The sequence below is a fragment of the Columba livia genome, chromosome 3 (assembly GCF_036013475.1).
Source record: "Columba livia isolate bColLiv1 breed racing homer chromosome 3, bColLiv1.pat.W.v2, whole genome shotgun sequence".
Taxonomy (NCBI): Eukaryota; Metazoa; Chordata; class Aves; order Columbiformes; family Columbidae; genus Columba; species Columba livia.
Window position 1 is genome coordinate 114,669,758 of NC_088604.1, and position 15,467 is coordinate 114,685,224.

Below are 15,467 nucleotides of genomic sequence, written 5' to 3' on the forward strand. Positions count from 1 at the left end.
GACAACATAAACCCTCCAGCTGACTGAACCTGACTCCGCTTCAGAGAATGTAGAAAAATAGTGATTTGCTTTAAATGGCACTCTCACAGGAGCATAGACTTTGGTGAACACCTGGAAATAATTAATCGCTACTTTATTTTTAAAATTAATTAGCATATGATTTAATTTAGTTGACCTGCAAATGAAAATTCAGTTCTTATTAAGTGCTAATGAATTAAAATCAGCATATTGTGCACAGAAACTTTGCAATGATTGCATAGTGGGGAGTTAATTCTTCACCTGTAGTAAATCCAGTTCCTTTTTCCATTTTTCTGCCAGAAAGCCCTAACATTACATCAGGTTAAACAGTAATTGGTAGGACTGGCAACTGAGATGAGGGTGCAGAACACTCACACAGACATGAATGCACACACACATATATATTTAAAAAAAATATAATCACAGCTTCAAACCAATCCACAGCTATATAATATAGTCCATTTAAAATCAGTTTGTAGTCCCAGCACAATCCCGCATGGACAGGTACACTAGACTAAGCGCAGCCTGTCTGATCCGTGTTTTATCTGCTGCATAAACATTAACGACTTTAATCACTTTGTTCTGCCCTTACACTTCATAAAGTGAAGCATCTCTAACTTGAAATACGCTGCGTATAAAGGATCTGCTTCCACATGCACAGTAATGAAGTGCTACGAAGGTGCTGCCCAGAGATGTCAGCTCTCCCCTCAAGAGCTCATAGTTATGCATGCAAGTTTTCAAGGGTAAAACTGCAACATTTCTTCGCAGCATTTCCAGACAGTAGAAATAGAAACTTGGCATGGACTGGAGTAAGAAGATACCTCCGTAGCATAACATCAAACATCTTGATATTCTTGGAATACGACTGTTCTGCTTTTTTTTTCTTTGAGGAGAGACAGAGCGCTCAAAAAATTCAGTCTTTTCAAAGGCCACATGCAAACTGGGCCCATGTGAAGTGTCTTCTTTATTTCCTGGACAGTATCTATTCTATTATGAGTAACAGAAGAGATACACCTTCACAATAATGTGGGATATGCAATCACACAGTACATTTTCGTTTTAATCACAACCCCTCAAAACATAATTCCTGCACCGTTCTACACAGTTATCACAAATTATTCCCTTTTATGTTCACTTTTTCCTTTAAAAAAAGCCTGATAAAAACATCTCAGGTAAGATAAGAATACTAGAACTTCCTGACAGCAGAGACGCATGTGATTTGTTTTGCATATCATCACATTTTAGAACAACAAATAACTATTTCAATGTGTTTACTATTTCCTAATCCCAGAAATACATGCACAAAGTAGAAAAGCTACTAGTCAACACTAATTGGTGTCAAAATACTTGTTTTGGTGCACTCACAAGAGCTGACATTTGAAAGACTGCGGTACTTTTATAGTAGGCTTGGAAACCTCCTATTCTGAGCACTTTTAACTACGCATTTTGGGAATATGTAGCCTAGACTTATTTGCCACAAATCTCCTTTCACAGTAATTAGGTGGAAGGATTGGAAAAACATAATTTCTGTAAATGCTTTACATCCCGTTCATTCAATTGAAGATAAACTACAGAAATGAGTATGTTCCAGAACCTGGCAGGTTTTTAGCTGTGTTAACTCAGTGGGCAAACAATTTGAAGGCTGAAATTTATTTCAGGAGCAGCAGGTGTTTTCAGAAATGCCAGGATTTTGTAAAAGCGCCATTTCCCAAGTGGTAGCAAGTTTTTTTGTAACACTGATATTCATTTTAAAACAATTCAAAATCTCAAATCTGGAGAGTTGATAATCTACTAATGGAAATAAGGATTAAAATCATGGCCAGGGGGGTGCGGCAGCCTCATCGTTCAAAATTCTTAGTTATGGTTAAAAAAATAAGCAAGCAAATATTTTCCCCACCATTCCTTTTTTTTTTCCTACTTGTACGACTTTACAAACAAATTACATGGAAGAGAGTCTGTCTTGCTGCTTTTTCCCTTCCAGATGCTTTCTGTCTTACTTTTGAGGAGAGGCAGGACATCAAAGAGAAACTGCCCTTTGGATTTCTCAGGGCACTATCTCTTCTGTCAGCCTCTCAAGAGAAGATGGGAAAACACTATACTCGTAGCGTATTACAGGAAAAGTGAGACCTATAGCACTGCAATGGCTACTCTCCTGAGAAGAGACAAATAATACAGAGGGTCAGAGAACTGGAGTGGTTACATGTTGAGATGGTCCCTGAAAAGCGTATCAGAAGACACCGGCTTCATAGTCAGGAACAAGCACTCCAAGCAGCATCGAAATTATCCAGACCCAAAGCCTCACCATGACCCTCACATTATGAAATGTAGAAAACACATCCGATGGGGGAATCTTATAGATACAGCATACATAAACAGGCCAAATGTCAGAAAAAAAGAAGATAAATGAATGACAGGCAATCACCAGCTACGCTGGGGCTGAATCACCCACTATTTCTGCCTTCCTCTAGCCTTGCCACAACCTTCATCTGCAAAGATATCAAAAGCAAAAGCCAGTTTGTGGGGTTTTTCTTCCCTGCAGGATCAATCAATCAGTTAAGAGAGCACTTAAATCAACCTGCACAAGGCTTTGAACTCATAATCAAGTGAGTATGCGGGCTCTCTAGGATGTGTCTTTGGAACAAAAGGGCAAGATCTCACAGTCCGTCACACTTATCTAGAAAAATGAGAAGAGAGTCAAGCAGCAATGCTGAATTAAACATTAAATCTTTTAAAATAAATAAGTTAATGGATGTTAATAATTATGTTATCTCAGTAAAATGCCATTAAAATTTTCTATTAGTCTTTCTTGAAGGTTGTACCAATGGACTGTATTTATTATAGACAGCGTAACTCCTGTTTTGAATTACCAGTAGCAAACATTTTATAAATCACCCAGGCCTTTTCCTTGATGTACACCCCCCAAAAAAAATGTTGAAAAACTCAGACCGGCACAAGCAATTAATAGCATGATAGCATAAGAGAATCAAAACCAGTATGTCTGTGCACTCGTTCTTATATGTAAACCAACAATTCCACAGGAAAAATCTCAGCTTGAAATATTTAAATTAGATCATCCTTCTTTCTTGTTTCCTAAACTCCCTGTCATTTGGCCACATGACACTTTAAAATATTTATCACAAACTAAATGATCTGAGTGCCCAGCACAGTCTGCACAAGATAAACATTACTTTCTCCCTCTCAATTATGACTTCATCTCCTCCTGTCTCCTCTTGATGTGTTTATAGCTATTGTGTTTTTCTCTTTCCCCATCAGGAGAGCACTGAACAGGGAGCTAATACTGCCGAGAAAGACATGCATGCTTAACTCTACGCCTGTGAGTCACCCCAGCGAGCCCAAGCTTTGGGTTTATTTCTGATATGTCATGTATGATATTTTAGTATTACCTCTATAACAAGGGGACTTAGGAATTTATGGCATCTCTCCTACCAGCACAACAGCTGGTGCCAAGTACTTCATTACAAAGACTTCTGTAAATGAAAATCCAAGCATTTACCTATTTCTGTGTTGTTTAAATGTGATTTTGGCAATTTCCAGACAAAGGAAAAGAAGGGTTTATGAAATGTCCCCTTGGGACAGGATTGTGTTTGAGACACAATTTACAATCTGTACCTTTATCCTCGCTCAGCTCTGTTTCTTCTGATGATAATAGGCTGGCTACAGCTGAAGGTTTCGTCTCATCTATAAGAACCAGGGAAATGAAAGAGAAGTTATTCATTAGATACCAAACTGATGAACCACTTTAGTGAAAACAAGCGTTACACTTTATTGAGGCAAGAAGTTAGACCTGAATTTCATTTTTCTGGGCTTCCATCCATTCACATTGTGTTCACCAGTCACTACTGGTCTCATTGTCTCCCCTAGGCCAGGGCTAAACTTACATTACAATACTGCCAGACCAAGTCTCTATTTCAATTTCTCGTAATACAGAGGGAAGAACAGTTATCAGTTTCATGGGTAGGCTGGTGTTGCTATTTAAGATTCCTTTATTTTCATTTAATCCATCTATTTTGAGAAAAAATATTTAAGCCATTCTTAATCATGTCCATGAATGCCATTGGAATCAAAATGATTACATGCAAATGCTTTCCTGAAAATAGAAGCTTTCGTGAAATCAGCAAGTCCATGGAAATCTGCAACTTGGAGTTTTTTAATGGTAGAGCATGCAGGTAAAACTAACATAGTTAAAAGATAAAACTAACACTTCAACAGAATTTTTCAGCTTTCCCTGTTGCTTTTTCTTGGCAGTTTTTTTTAGTTCTAAAACCTTTAAGCGCCTTTGTTTTCATTTTTAGCCTTTCATTTCTGTCAAAAGATTTGTATCTGATGATTCTAACATTTTTTTTCCCTAATATAGCCATTGAGTATTTTTAACCAGCTCGAAACAAGAGCTCTGAACCACCTGCCATTTTGTTTTTCCACATGTTAACCTTGAAAGTTCACTGATGATAGACTGGAGGTCAGACTTTAAAAAAACCATACTAGTAATAGCTGGGAAATTTCAGGCCAGTTTTTGTACACTATAACTGGCTTTTTCTCTACTGTATAAGAATAATATATAAATCTTGATGTAATGGACTGGGTAAGCATACAGCGTCTATTTTTCCTACGTTTTCTTTTACAATATCAAAGTATACCATTTGTAATTTGCAACACTGAGATGAAGGTTATGCCTTTTGGTTTAGCAAATACAAATAAGAACTTTAACATCTGATGGGATTGCTCCTTACAGGGATCATTCATAGTGATTAGAAACATTTGAGGCATACAACTGCGTATCTTAGAAAATCGGGTCATTTCCTGATGGGCACAGAAGCAGCAATCTAAAAGTTCCTGATGATGTTTCGTCTCCACAATGAGTGGAAAGCAGCAGCAACTCATTAGCTGAATGTAACTAACTCAAGGTAATTGTACAGCTCTCTGTTCTTGTCGCTATGTGAACCACTGGGGATAAACGTTAAGCCAAATAGTTTTTTCTTTTAACTCTGCGTGCCTGTGGCCAAGGAGGTGATTCATGGGCTATGCATAGGCACAACGCTATCTCCAGGCATGTACCTAAACCACGTTCCTAAAGTATGACATTTTCTGGATCCGGGACCTAAAACGTCTGGAACTTTTCTTTGACGCTCTTCATGCGAGTAACAAAACATGACTACCAATACGAGATAGGAAAAGAATGTACATTGTGGCTATGATAAACCGGCTCTGACAGCTCGTAATGTAACAGGTCATGACAGTTTTGGGAAAAACACAATGCATTTAAGACACCTCCAGGAGCAAAGTAATAATTTTGAGAGGTATGTATTCCTTAATTCTCTTGGGAAAAATGAAACATATTCAATCAAACCGTTTTGCAAATCAATATATTAACACCAGGGAAATAGGCACCCCATCAGAGGGAACATAGCTAACAAGCACAGCGAGCTGTATTTGGCATCTGCAGAGAGCGGTATAAGCAGGTTTAACAGGAACCTCTGCAGTCGCAGGTCCTGGCAGCACTTGCTCTTAGGCAAGCTGGCAGCCAAGCAGTATTTGGTATATTTAAAAGCTCAATATTGCTCAGGAAAAAATATCCCCCTGCCTAGTCAGAGATTCAAAACAAGAGTCCAAATTCAGACAGAGCAACTCATTTTCCCCTTCTCTCCGGTCTCCTTTGCCTGTTTAAGATATGACCAGCATAAAAGCGAAAAACCCAGGAAAGGAAAAGTGGTTGTCCTCCAGCACTTAAAAAATACCACTGCATGCTTATCTTGGGGAGGATAAAGGGTCTACGTCCAAAATTCACTGAGGTCCATGGGAATCTTTCTTATTCTGCACTGCCTATGGCTTCGCCTCCTACTGCTTGCTCCATGTGAGGACATGCAGAAGAGGTGACAAAGAGGACATGAAACACAGAAGGACTTCAAGCACTCGCAGACAGCATCAGCTGTCAACACCTGGGAGCAGAAGACTGACCTGTGGAGTGCAGGGAGAAATACACCCAATGCACAGGACAAAAAGAAGGACTTGCCAAACGAATTCCTTGTCTGGAAACAGCCACAATGCAGTAAGGAAACCAGAGAAGTCAAGAATCTAGGCCTTCTAAATTTTTTTGCTGCATTTACTAGCTGGCTTTCTTCAGCTCAATCTTCCCCATACTGAAAACAGCCCTGAATTCACATTTTTTTATTTGTTTATTTTAAAGAAGATGTTCTGAAGAAAACGCTAGCTTCATGCTCTCTGGATTAACTATGTGTAGGCAACATCCTGCATTACAACGAAAAAAATACCAAAAACCAAACAAGAAAAGCATTGTGTTACATGTAATACTACACTGGAAGAAATCCTTAAGAAATAAGGGGATTTACAGACATTTTGATTGTCACTTCAGCTCTTTTGAAAACTGATTAATTCTAGTTGTCTTCTGCACTGAACAGGGTTGAGGAGGATGAAAAATACAACCACAAACAGAAAAAAAACCCCAGAAAACCTATCTGGAACACAGAATGACATTATATTTTAAAATATTAAACTCACTATAATTTGTAAGTGTGCCATCTGCAAAACCTGCTGCTTGTGAACTCTGACATTCATTTGCAGTATATGCAATATCTTTCAGTGTGTATTTAGGTCTTCATAACCCCCGAGACTTGTGTAGACAATTTATTAAAACTTGAAAATACCCTTTAAAAATCTTCAGAAGTACAGTTTTCATCAAAGGAAACCTGCTTCCTCCCTCTCCAAATTTCCTTTTGCCCCATTTCTATTCTATGCAGAGGGCTACTCCGTTGTAGAAAGAGGGAAATTATTTCTTAATACTTAAGAGGATTAGCTAGAGATAGTCCACCTTAAAGGGAGAATGTAAAGCTGGTAAGCTAAGAGGGAAGTCTGCATTCCTGCATTGCAATACATTCATTCATAATGAATGGAGTTGGGTTTCTAATGGGAGAATTCCTCAAGAGCTGAGCTAATTTGGTGAAAATGTACAAACATTCTCCCTCAATAGCATTGACTAAGGTTATTGTTCACCAAGGTGGATAAAACCTAAGTAAATCCTTCAAGGAACTTGGCACAAACCTGCCTCTCGGCTCTGGGCCTCCGTTTCTTCAGTGTTTTGCTTCTCCTCTGTGCTGTTACCACCTAATGAAGAAAACACATAAAAATTATTTATGATACATCTTTTTATAGGGAACAGCAGCGGCAGCGATATTAATTGTAACCAATTCAGCACAAACTGCTAGTTTACAGCAAGGTGCTGTGATAAAAGGCAAGAGATATAAAGGTAAACTGAAAAAACCTGCAAACATAACCAGCTACATTTAAAACAGTCACATTTTCACATCTCGAGCTGAGGAAGCAGGGGTGAGATTAAAGATTTTATGTCAACAGGAATTATCTGTATACGAAACAGAGTTATGTTTCCCTAAACACTGTCAGCAATAGATGAAATTGTTGCTTGATCTTGGTCTGTGTATTTTGGGAAGATTTTTTTTCTGGGATTATTTTCCTCCAGTAACATTTCCACAAGATCCTTGAAGTGGCTGCGTTCTGACTTGCAGAACCTACTTTAATGGCTATTGAAAGTAAGAATAGGAGGGGGAGAATCGCCTGAATTTTATTTTATAACAAAAGGCACAACACCACTTAGCATAAAGTATAAAAATGCATCACCAAATGACTGCAAAGAGGAGCACAAAATAAACCGAAGATTGCAAGGATTTAATGCATTTTTGCCCTTTTTCCATTCACATTCATTTCCAATTTTCTCCACTACTTGCATTCACATTCATTATCCATTTTCTTCCCTCCAGCTCCCTTTCTGAAGGCAGGTACCAAACAGCGAATTACCACCAAGAAAAGTAATACCCTGGGGAACATCTACGGACAGGACATCAAGCTCTCTTAACCTTTGCTTGGCCCGATTAGAAATAGAGCAGGGAGACTGTATTTTCAATGATGGAGAAGGCTTGTTTAGCTTCATAATAACATTAAAGGCTGCGGTGCTGCATGCGGGATCAGATGCGATGGCTACACTCCTCCTTCTGCAGCGTGGCGAGATAGACGGTGCAAACAGCTGAGTACCAGCCTTAATGAGGCATTTGAAAAACTGACTGCTGAGCACATACACTGGGAGGAAGGAAATTCATTCCGAGGCCTGTAAACGTCTTGATAATGATACACATATTTTTTGCTGTGATCTTTGCTGGCTCCTGGGTTTTTCTGATTACAGCTTCTCCAGAGCAACGCACTTAAAAGTTCCTCGCGCCTCCACCTTGCTTTTGCTTGACACACGGAGGCTGTTGAAGGGAACAGCGGTCGTCCAAATACAATTAGGGGCATGGAAGACAAACAGAGAGCGCGTGTATTTCAGAAGCAAACATACATCTGGTGGCACGCTGCATTCAGCTAATATTATAGTTGCAGGCTGAGGCACAATGCTCTTTCTCTTTCCAGCAGGCAATACAGCCTGGCATCCAGCAGATGGGACTCGTGGAGAAGTATTTCCAGGCTGACCCCGCACAGAGCCGCTCTCAGGAGGAGAGGGGATGGGGCAGGAGTTTGAAACCCCACCTGAGAGGGGAGAGGTGGGCAGGGACCAGAGGGGACTCCAGCCTCCTGCCCGCTTGGTCGCTCTTCCTATGGATTTTAACCAGCCTTAATACATGACTTGCTATAGCGATTTCTTAGCACATTTGTGAGCTCTAACCTGTAAAAAATTGCATTATATGGATGATCAAAACGGCTTGATAAAACCAGCTGGGTTTCTCCTTCCCCTACTTGAAATCATAAAGTGCTCTTTTCAGAATCAGTGTTCTGCCTGTCTGCACACAATAGGAAACTGGACACAAAATGGAAGGTTACTTGTATTACAAGACAAATTTTTCTCTCTTCGTCTCCTTTTCTTTTAAACCATGGGCTTGGGACTTTGTGAGCCTTGCAGCAAGCAATTAATAAATACAGGAAAAAATCCTGTGCATCACCAGGACGTATTTCCAAGGGCTAAAGTCATCTAGATCAGGAGGTGCAGAAGGGAACAGTACGTTCGAGACAATACTGTAATGCAACAATGCAGTGACACTTGAAAAATCTTCTACCATTAGGTCAGATCCAAAAAGAATATTGCATCACTGCGAAACAAGTGGTGCCAAAGCACAAAGGATTTCATTATGGCCAAGTGCAACACGTTTCGCTTTGCACAGAAAGACTTTACATTCAGAGAAAACAGATTAGGAAAAAATGGTAACTACCGATGTATCACTGCAAATCGTTTCACTGACTACCTTACTGCATTCACAAAGTAAAACTATATTTCCAGACAACACTTGTTTCTACATCAATTATAACAAGTACGACTACGACCATGAGTTCAAGGATTCATTCATGTTTATTGCCAAGGGTCTATATGTCTTGTTAAACTCAACCACTCAGACCGAAGTTGAACTACAAAAGAAAGTTTAAATGATCATCCAGTACATCAGATTATCAGATAAAGCACATATTCATCAGTGCGTTTTGTCAACCCTAAGCCTATTATTTCACTGGAGATTCACTGTCTAAAACTGGTATAATAGAACGATAATTACAGCAGTATATATGGGATTCGCAACATGTTTTCCTTCTAACACATCGTTTTGTTCCTTCAGAAAGAAAAATGTAAAATACTTTAAGCAGAAGCTTCACCTCTTGTACTCTCACCCAGCCCAACACACTGACTGGATCGTGACATGAAAATTAATCTCAATCAGCACATGGAACGTATGTGTCGTGCCTGCCAAGTGACTTTGATACAATTAGAGAAAAAGAAACGCTAAAAAATTAGGAGTGGACGAGTGATGCTCGAGTGAATGACTTGCAGAAGGAAGGGTTAAGCTCTGCTTGGCCTGGAGAATCTCTTCATCTCCAGGGAAAGGGAGGAAGCAGCGTATGAATGCACTGATAAGAAAACAAACCATATAGGGTGGAGAAGTGACTAATCCCAAAGCATCTGACAAACAGGTTTTTTCCATTTTTAAAAAACCCTTCTAATAAGCCTCTCACCGAGCGCCTTCTACTGATGAGGAGTCTTTCTGTAATTATTGCTCTCTATTGGAGCTGGGTGCAGAGCAAAGGGAAAGGCTTTAAGTAGCACATGCTCAAGGCAAGGAGCTGGAAATATATTTTACAAGAGTAGCAAGCCGGTTTTTCACCATATTTTTATTCACCTCTGGCTCTCCTTTTCTCCAGGCAGAAAAGCCAAACCCAGTGCATTTCCCTTGAGTCTTCCCCATGACATTATTAATAATAAAAATGTCTTTTCCACTGGATGGCTTCTACAGTATCTGCCATCCTTCTCTTTCCACTACTGCAGTAACTGGCGATTGCATTTCCTTCAGGTGAAAGCTGTCCTCACAATATCTGCTTTTCCATTACACTAGTAATTGAACAGCAATCTGTCACTCACTCCAAAGGAGACAGAAAAAGTGGCAAACGACATGTCGTGTCATTTTAGGCCAGCAAATGTAAATGATTTTGAGCCACATCAAAAGACAAATGGGAACATCTGTTTATTTTTCATGGCATGGCAGTCAGTTGAAAAAACAGGAGTTTGAGAATTACAGTAGCACTGTACAAACAAAATAAGCACATCAGACACTAAAATTCCTCCTTCTGGTCATATATTTTGTTTTCTTTTGCCAAGCTGACTACTGCCTGATAGGTGCTTGCTCTCTCCTCTTGGCCTTTTTCTTTGGGATCAGCAAGAAAATTCTTGCCCCTCGCAAATGATATATACCCTCATTTATACTTGGTAGAAAACAGGCTAAACAGCGATCAATCAGCACACTCAGCAAGCTGGCGGAGCAAGCGGCACTTTCAACTGAACCAAAAAACTGGATAGTCTGCGAGTGCCTGCCCACTTTACGTTAAGGAGAGGTATTTAGCATGCACAGTGATGTGCCAGCTGCAGCAGCAGCCCCTAAACGAAGCAGATGATATGATAAATAATAAGCCGGCAGTCAGATGGGAGAGGGCTGGGACAAGATCCCTAATGAAAGACCAGAGGACAAATTCACAGCAGCAGCAGCACCAGAGCAGGTTTTAGTATTCTTGCCATTTTCTCTGTGAGAGCCTACAGGTACATGGCTTTTTACATCTTCCACTGGTCTTGCGACAAACATGGCAAGTCAAAAATATTAATAGCCTGCTGGCCTCTTGGCTCTTCCCATTTCAGAGCTGAATAAGTGCCAGGTTTGCTCATACACCTACTCCTCTTCAGCAGTACCTTTCTCCACAAGCAGTCAGCGATGTACTTAGAGCTGAGGCTAAAGTCACTGTCTCAAAAATGGGTACAAAAAAGACATTTCCCAAAAGAAAGTGGAATTGGAGACAATGTATTTTTAGCGAAAGGAAGAAAGTCTGCATAACCAGTACAAACCAGTCTACTTCTACCCCTCCAACACAGACGTTATTAGCATTAAAATTGTTTTCACTACTGAGAGAGCTGTACTTATATCACCCATAGAGTGTCAACACTCAGCGTAAGGTTCCTTCAACTAATCTCCTTCCTGGAGTAGAAATAAAAAGAGATAGAGAGCTAATGCCTCAAGCTCACACCTTCTTTGCTACTCTCACATATCTGTGTATGTACAAAAGCCCCAGGCACTGGGTTTGACACTGTTATATCCCCACATGGCGCTTGCTGTGCAATTCTGGGTGTATCCTCTGGTTCTCCGGGTGGCCCGTGACCGTGTGTCTCTCTGCAAGCTGGGCCACGCTTCTATGACAAACGCAAACCAAGATCTGGCAGATAAGGGATGCCAGTTCTGAATTCTCTTTTTTAGAGCACAAAAATATTGCCACGGTAATCATACTAATGATGTGAAGGTCCTTCTAGGACAACAGGGAAACTAATTAATGAGAAAATTAAAAATATAGGCCTTGATCTTACAGCTGTTACATTCTGCACACTTGAGTAGATATGCTGACTTCAGTGAAACTCCTAATATACGAGAAGAAAGCACACGTATATCTATATCTATATATATATACTCAAGATCGTACAGCCTGCAACCATTTTCAGACTATTCCAGTGGCAAAGTGATATCAGGCATAACACAAAAAGCACATACACAAAAAGGCCACTATTGTAGAACTACAAACACATTAAAATGAATCATTAGGGTGGTGGCCTGAGGTTACCAAACATTTTCAGTTTGCATTTTAATTTCTTTTAATTAAATTATGATTTAGGTCAGTTTTAATCACAACTTGCATATAACCCCTTTGGGGTAAATTTTAAGAAGGGTTAGTAAAGAGTTATCTGCAGTAATTGCTTAATGGAGTTATGAGACTTCCTCCCTCCGTTCTGCTTCAACAATTTACCTCACTGCAGCCGCAGACCCGAATGTGCTGTCAATGCGCCTGGCCTAGCGAAGCTGGCAGCGTAATAAATAATAGGTTTTCATTTTCATGCAGCAGTTTGTTAAGAATTGTCAGGGAGCGTGGGAAAAGAATGAGAAAGCTGTAGCTTGTGGGGATTGTCTCAGAAGTTAAAAATAACACTATTGTATTCCACCTATTTAACGTCATGAGAAATATAGAAGCCTAATGTAAAGCGCGCTGAAGTCACTAGGTGTGTTCCCTCGCCTCACCCCTCCATGGACAACAAGGCAAGTAACTCGGCTTTGTCATACCTTTCCTGGCCAGGCAAGAGCCATGGGACAAGAGCTACAGCACCAAATTAGGTGCAAGCACTAAGATTTGTCTGAACCCACTTTGCTGGGAACCTTGTGCTATGCTGGTTTTTCACTGTGTGCAATTCTTCCATCTGACATGCAGTGTGACTCAGATTTTGCAATCCAGATGCCTGGCGAGAGATGAAATTTAATTGCCAAAGGTGCTGATTTTCGCTATTTCTGACATTCTGAAACTGTGACTGTTCAAAAAAAATGGAAGTAGGCATCTCCTGGAAGCTTGAGCTCTCCAGCGTAACCAGAATATGGACATCACAGCCCACACATGATACACGGCCTGTACAGAGAAAAAAGTTTAAATTGGCATTTCGATGCAAAAAATACACACATGGTGCCGTGCAAGTGCTATCATTGTTATATGGTATACAAAAGTGAGCTGATGTATGTTGAAGAGCAAGCCAAGGCAGAGCTCAGAGCAGAACGGAGGAGTCCTGACGGGCAGTCCCGTCTAAGAGACAGAGAAACAAAGGGACCTCATACATGAAAGGTGCAGAAAACAATCACAATTTTTATTATTACTATGTCAATTTACTATTTGTTCATATTTCCTTGGTGTGCCCAAGAGACCAGGTAACTGCACACCATTAAGGACTGCAGCACGGCTGCTTTTCCAAGCCACAGTTAAAATAAAACATGAGACCGATTCCATATTTTCTTTTTTTTACATAAGGGTCACAAAATCATGTGGTGAGGCAATGTAACAAAGTGAAGAAATGCACGGAGAAGCCACACAGGAGATCACGTTTTTTAAAACCAGCATATAATGTGAACCAAAACATGCACTATCTTGCATTAATATTTCAGAATTAAGGGACTAGCCCTGTATTCTACACTGGGCCCGGACAATCACAACGGTTTACTGTTATTCACATCATGGTTAGAAATGAGAAATGAATTCCTTGACAGATGAGTCCCCTGCAGGTATGCTCGTTTGTCACTGTGTATAATTCTTCTCTGACAACACTGCATTAGTCACTTTAGTAACTTAGTATTTTGCACCTTAGCTCATCTCAGGAGAAAGAAAATCTACTCCGAAGCATCTAGCGTGAAAACAGGAATTGCAACGGTTTGCCTGTTACCGTTTTCACACAAATTTATTCAGTTGCTAAAAGAAACCCAAACGGGTAAATGGCGAACACAACAGGACTGCGTGTCACCTGCGGAGGCCAAAATGAGCTGTGTTGTCTTGTGTAGCCACTGCATGGCAATTGAATGAAACAGTAGAAGTCACTTCATCGATGAAAAGAATCTTTTAAGAAGGGTTTGCTAGGAGAGCAAACAGAAATACAGATAATGCCCTGTTTTCCTCCTGGCTAAGTGGAAGGTGATCATCTGATATTCTGAGAGCCGTAATCAGTCAAGACAGATGGTGGACCTCAAAACAGAAGTGGAAAAAAAAAAAGCTATCAACCAAAGTGGACAGGGGTTAATAGCATCACTTCAAATATAACCAATCTGCATTAAGGTGAAACATTTTACAGACATGTTTGATACACACACTTCCCAGGGAATTTCTTCTGCAGTGCTTTATCTTAATTTAAAATTTCATTTAAGGATTTGCTTTGGTAGCAAAAAGAATACAGTAACTTCTAAGCTATCTTAATAAGAAGTAGCACTTTTAAGGCTGTATAAGAGAGTTTGTGGTTTTGAAGTATAATTATGTGTCTAGATGTTCATTTTCAGTAGATTATGAGTGGAGCAGAAATTTACTGAAGAATATTACCGCCCTGTGGGATGCAAAGAAGAAACGTAGCCACAATTTCTCAAATGGTAGAAGAACGTTTCAAAACTAATCGGAAGTCAAATCTAGTTAATATAAATCCATACCCTATAAAGAGAGACAATCGGGCCTGCATAGTATTAGAAGACCCTTAGAAAAGATGCATTGAACGTGGCCATGCAATTGGCATTCCTGCTGTACACAACCCCTAGCCCCAGGGGGGATCAAGCCCATTTCAGAGGGGGACTGTTGACTTTTGGGGGTGCATACCCTATTATCCCTCCCTATGAAGCTAGGGAGTGAGCAGCAGAGTTGCAAAAATTGTGGTCCATAAAGGAATATCAGGAAGGGGAAGCCTTATGTTAATCTCACAATCAAAGGACTAAGCTGTAAAATTAGTTTTACTTTCTGGCTCTAACACTACGCGCTTTTTGTCACTGGACAAAAATATCATGGGCCAAGGGATGAGGGGTCAGGGTATCTCCATCTCAGTGAGCATCCTACCTAATTGATGTGACCTGCTGAACCAGTGAGTTGTTGCGATATGATGCGACCCCCATTTTGCCCCATTTTCTACCATGTACTCCTATCACTAGACTGGCGTCTCTTGTGGACAGAGCATCCAGGCAGAGAGGCGGGAGCCTGCTGGTGAGCCTCAACTCCTGACACTGCCAAGCAACATTTCAGACATTTGATGTTGCCCTTGAAAGCTAAAGGGTTGATAGTGTGATGACCCCATCAAGCAAAGGAACCAACTTTACCAACTATCTTAAAGGTGATTTGTGTTTAGTTTGACCTTCCTGGCTTGGCTTATCCATCAAACTGTGCTCCTTTCCACCAAGTGAGCAGAAAGCAGACAAAGTTCATCCCAGAAGAGCACATACACTGAACTTCAGCTAAGGTGATCGCATGAGAACAACAACCTATCAGTCTATCAGGAAGCATCTAGTCCAGTATAAATGTAGGAGTAGTTATGTTTATACAGTCCTAAAATTACATTT

The 15,467-nt window shown here is 40.2% G+C and overlaps 1 protein-coding gene across 14 annotated transcripts in view; it reads right to left on the reverse strand.

Annotated features, from left to right (window-relative positions):
- The window catches only part of MACROD2 (mono-ADP ribosylhydrolase 2), an 869,250-nt gene that overhangs the window by 47,480 nt on the left and 806,303 nt on the right, over window positions 1-15,467 (reverse strand). For all 14 annotated transcript variants that reach the window (XM_065059857.1, XM_065059852.1, XM_065059851.1 and 11 more), the window contains 2 exons: window positions 7,093-7,155; window positions 3,649-3,717 (listed from right to left, as the gene is read on the reverse strand). In XM_065059857.1, coding sequence (XP_064915929.1) covers window positions 3,649-3,717; window positions 7,093-7,155 — 132 coding nt within the window. The remainder of the gene's footprint in view (window positions 1-3,648; window positions 3,718-7,092; window positions 7,156-15,467) is intronic.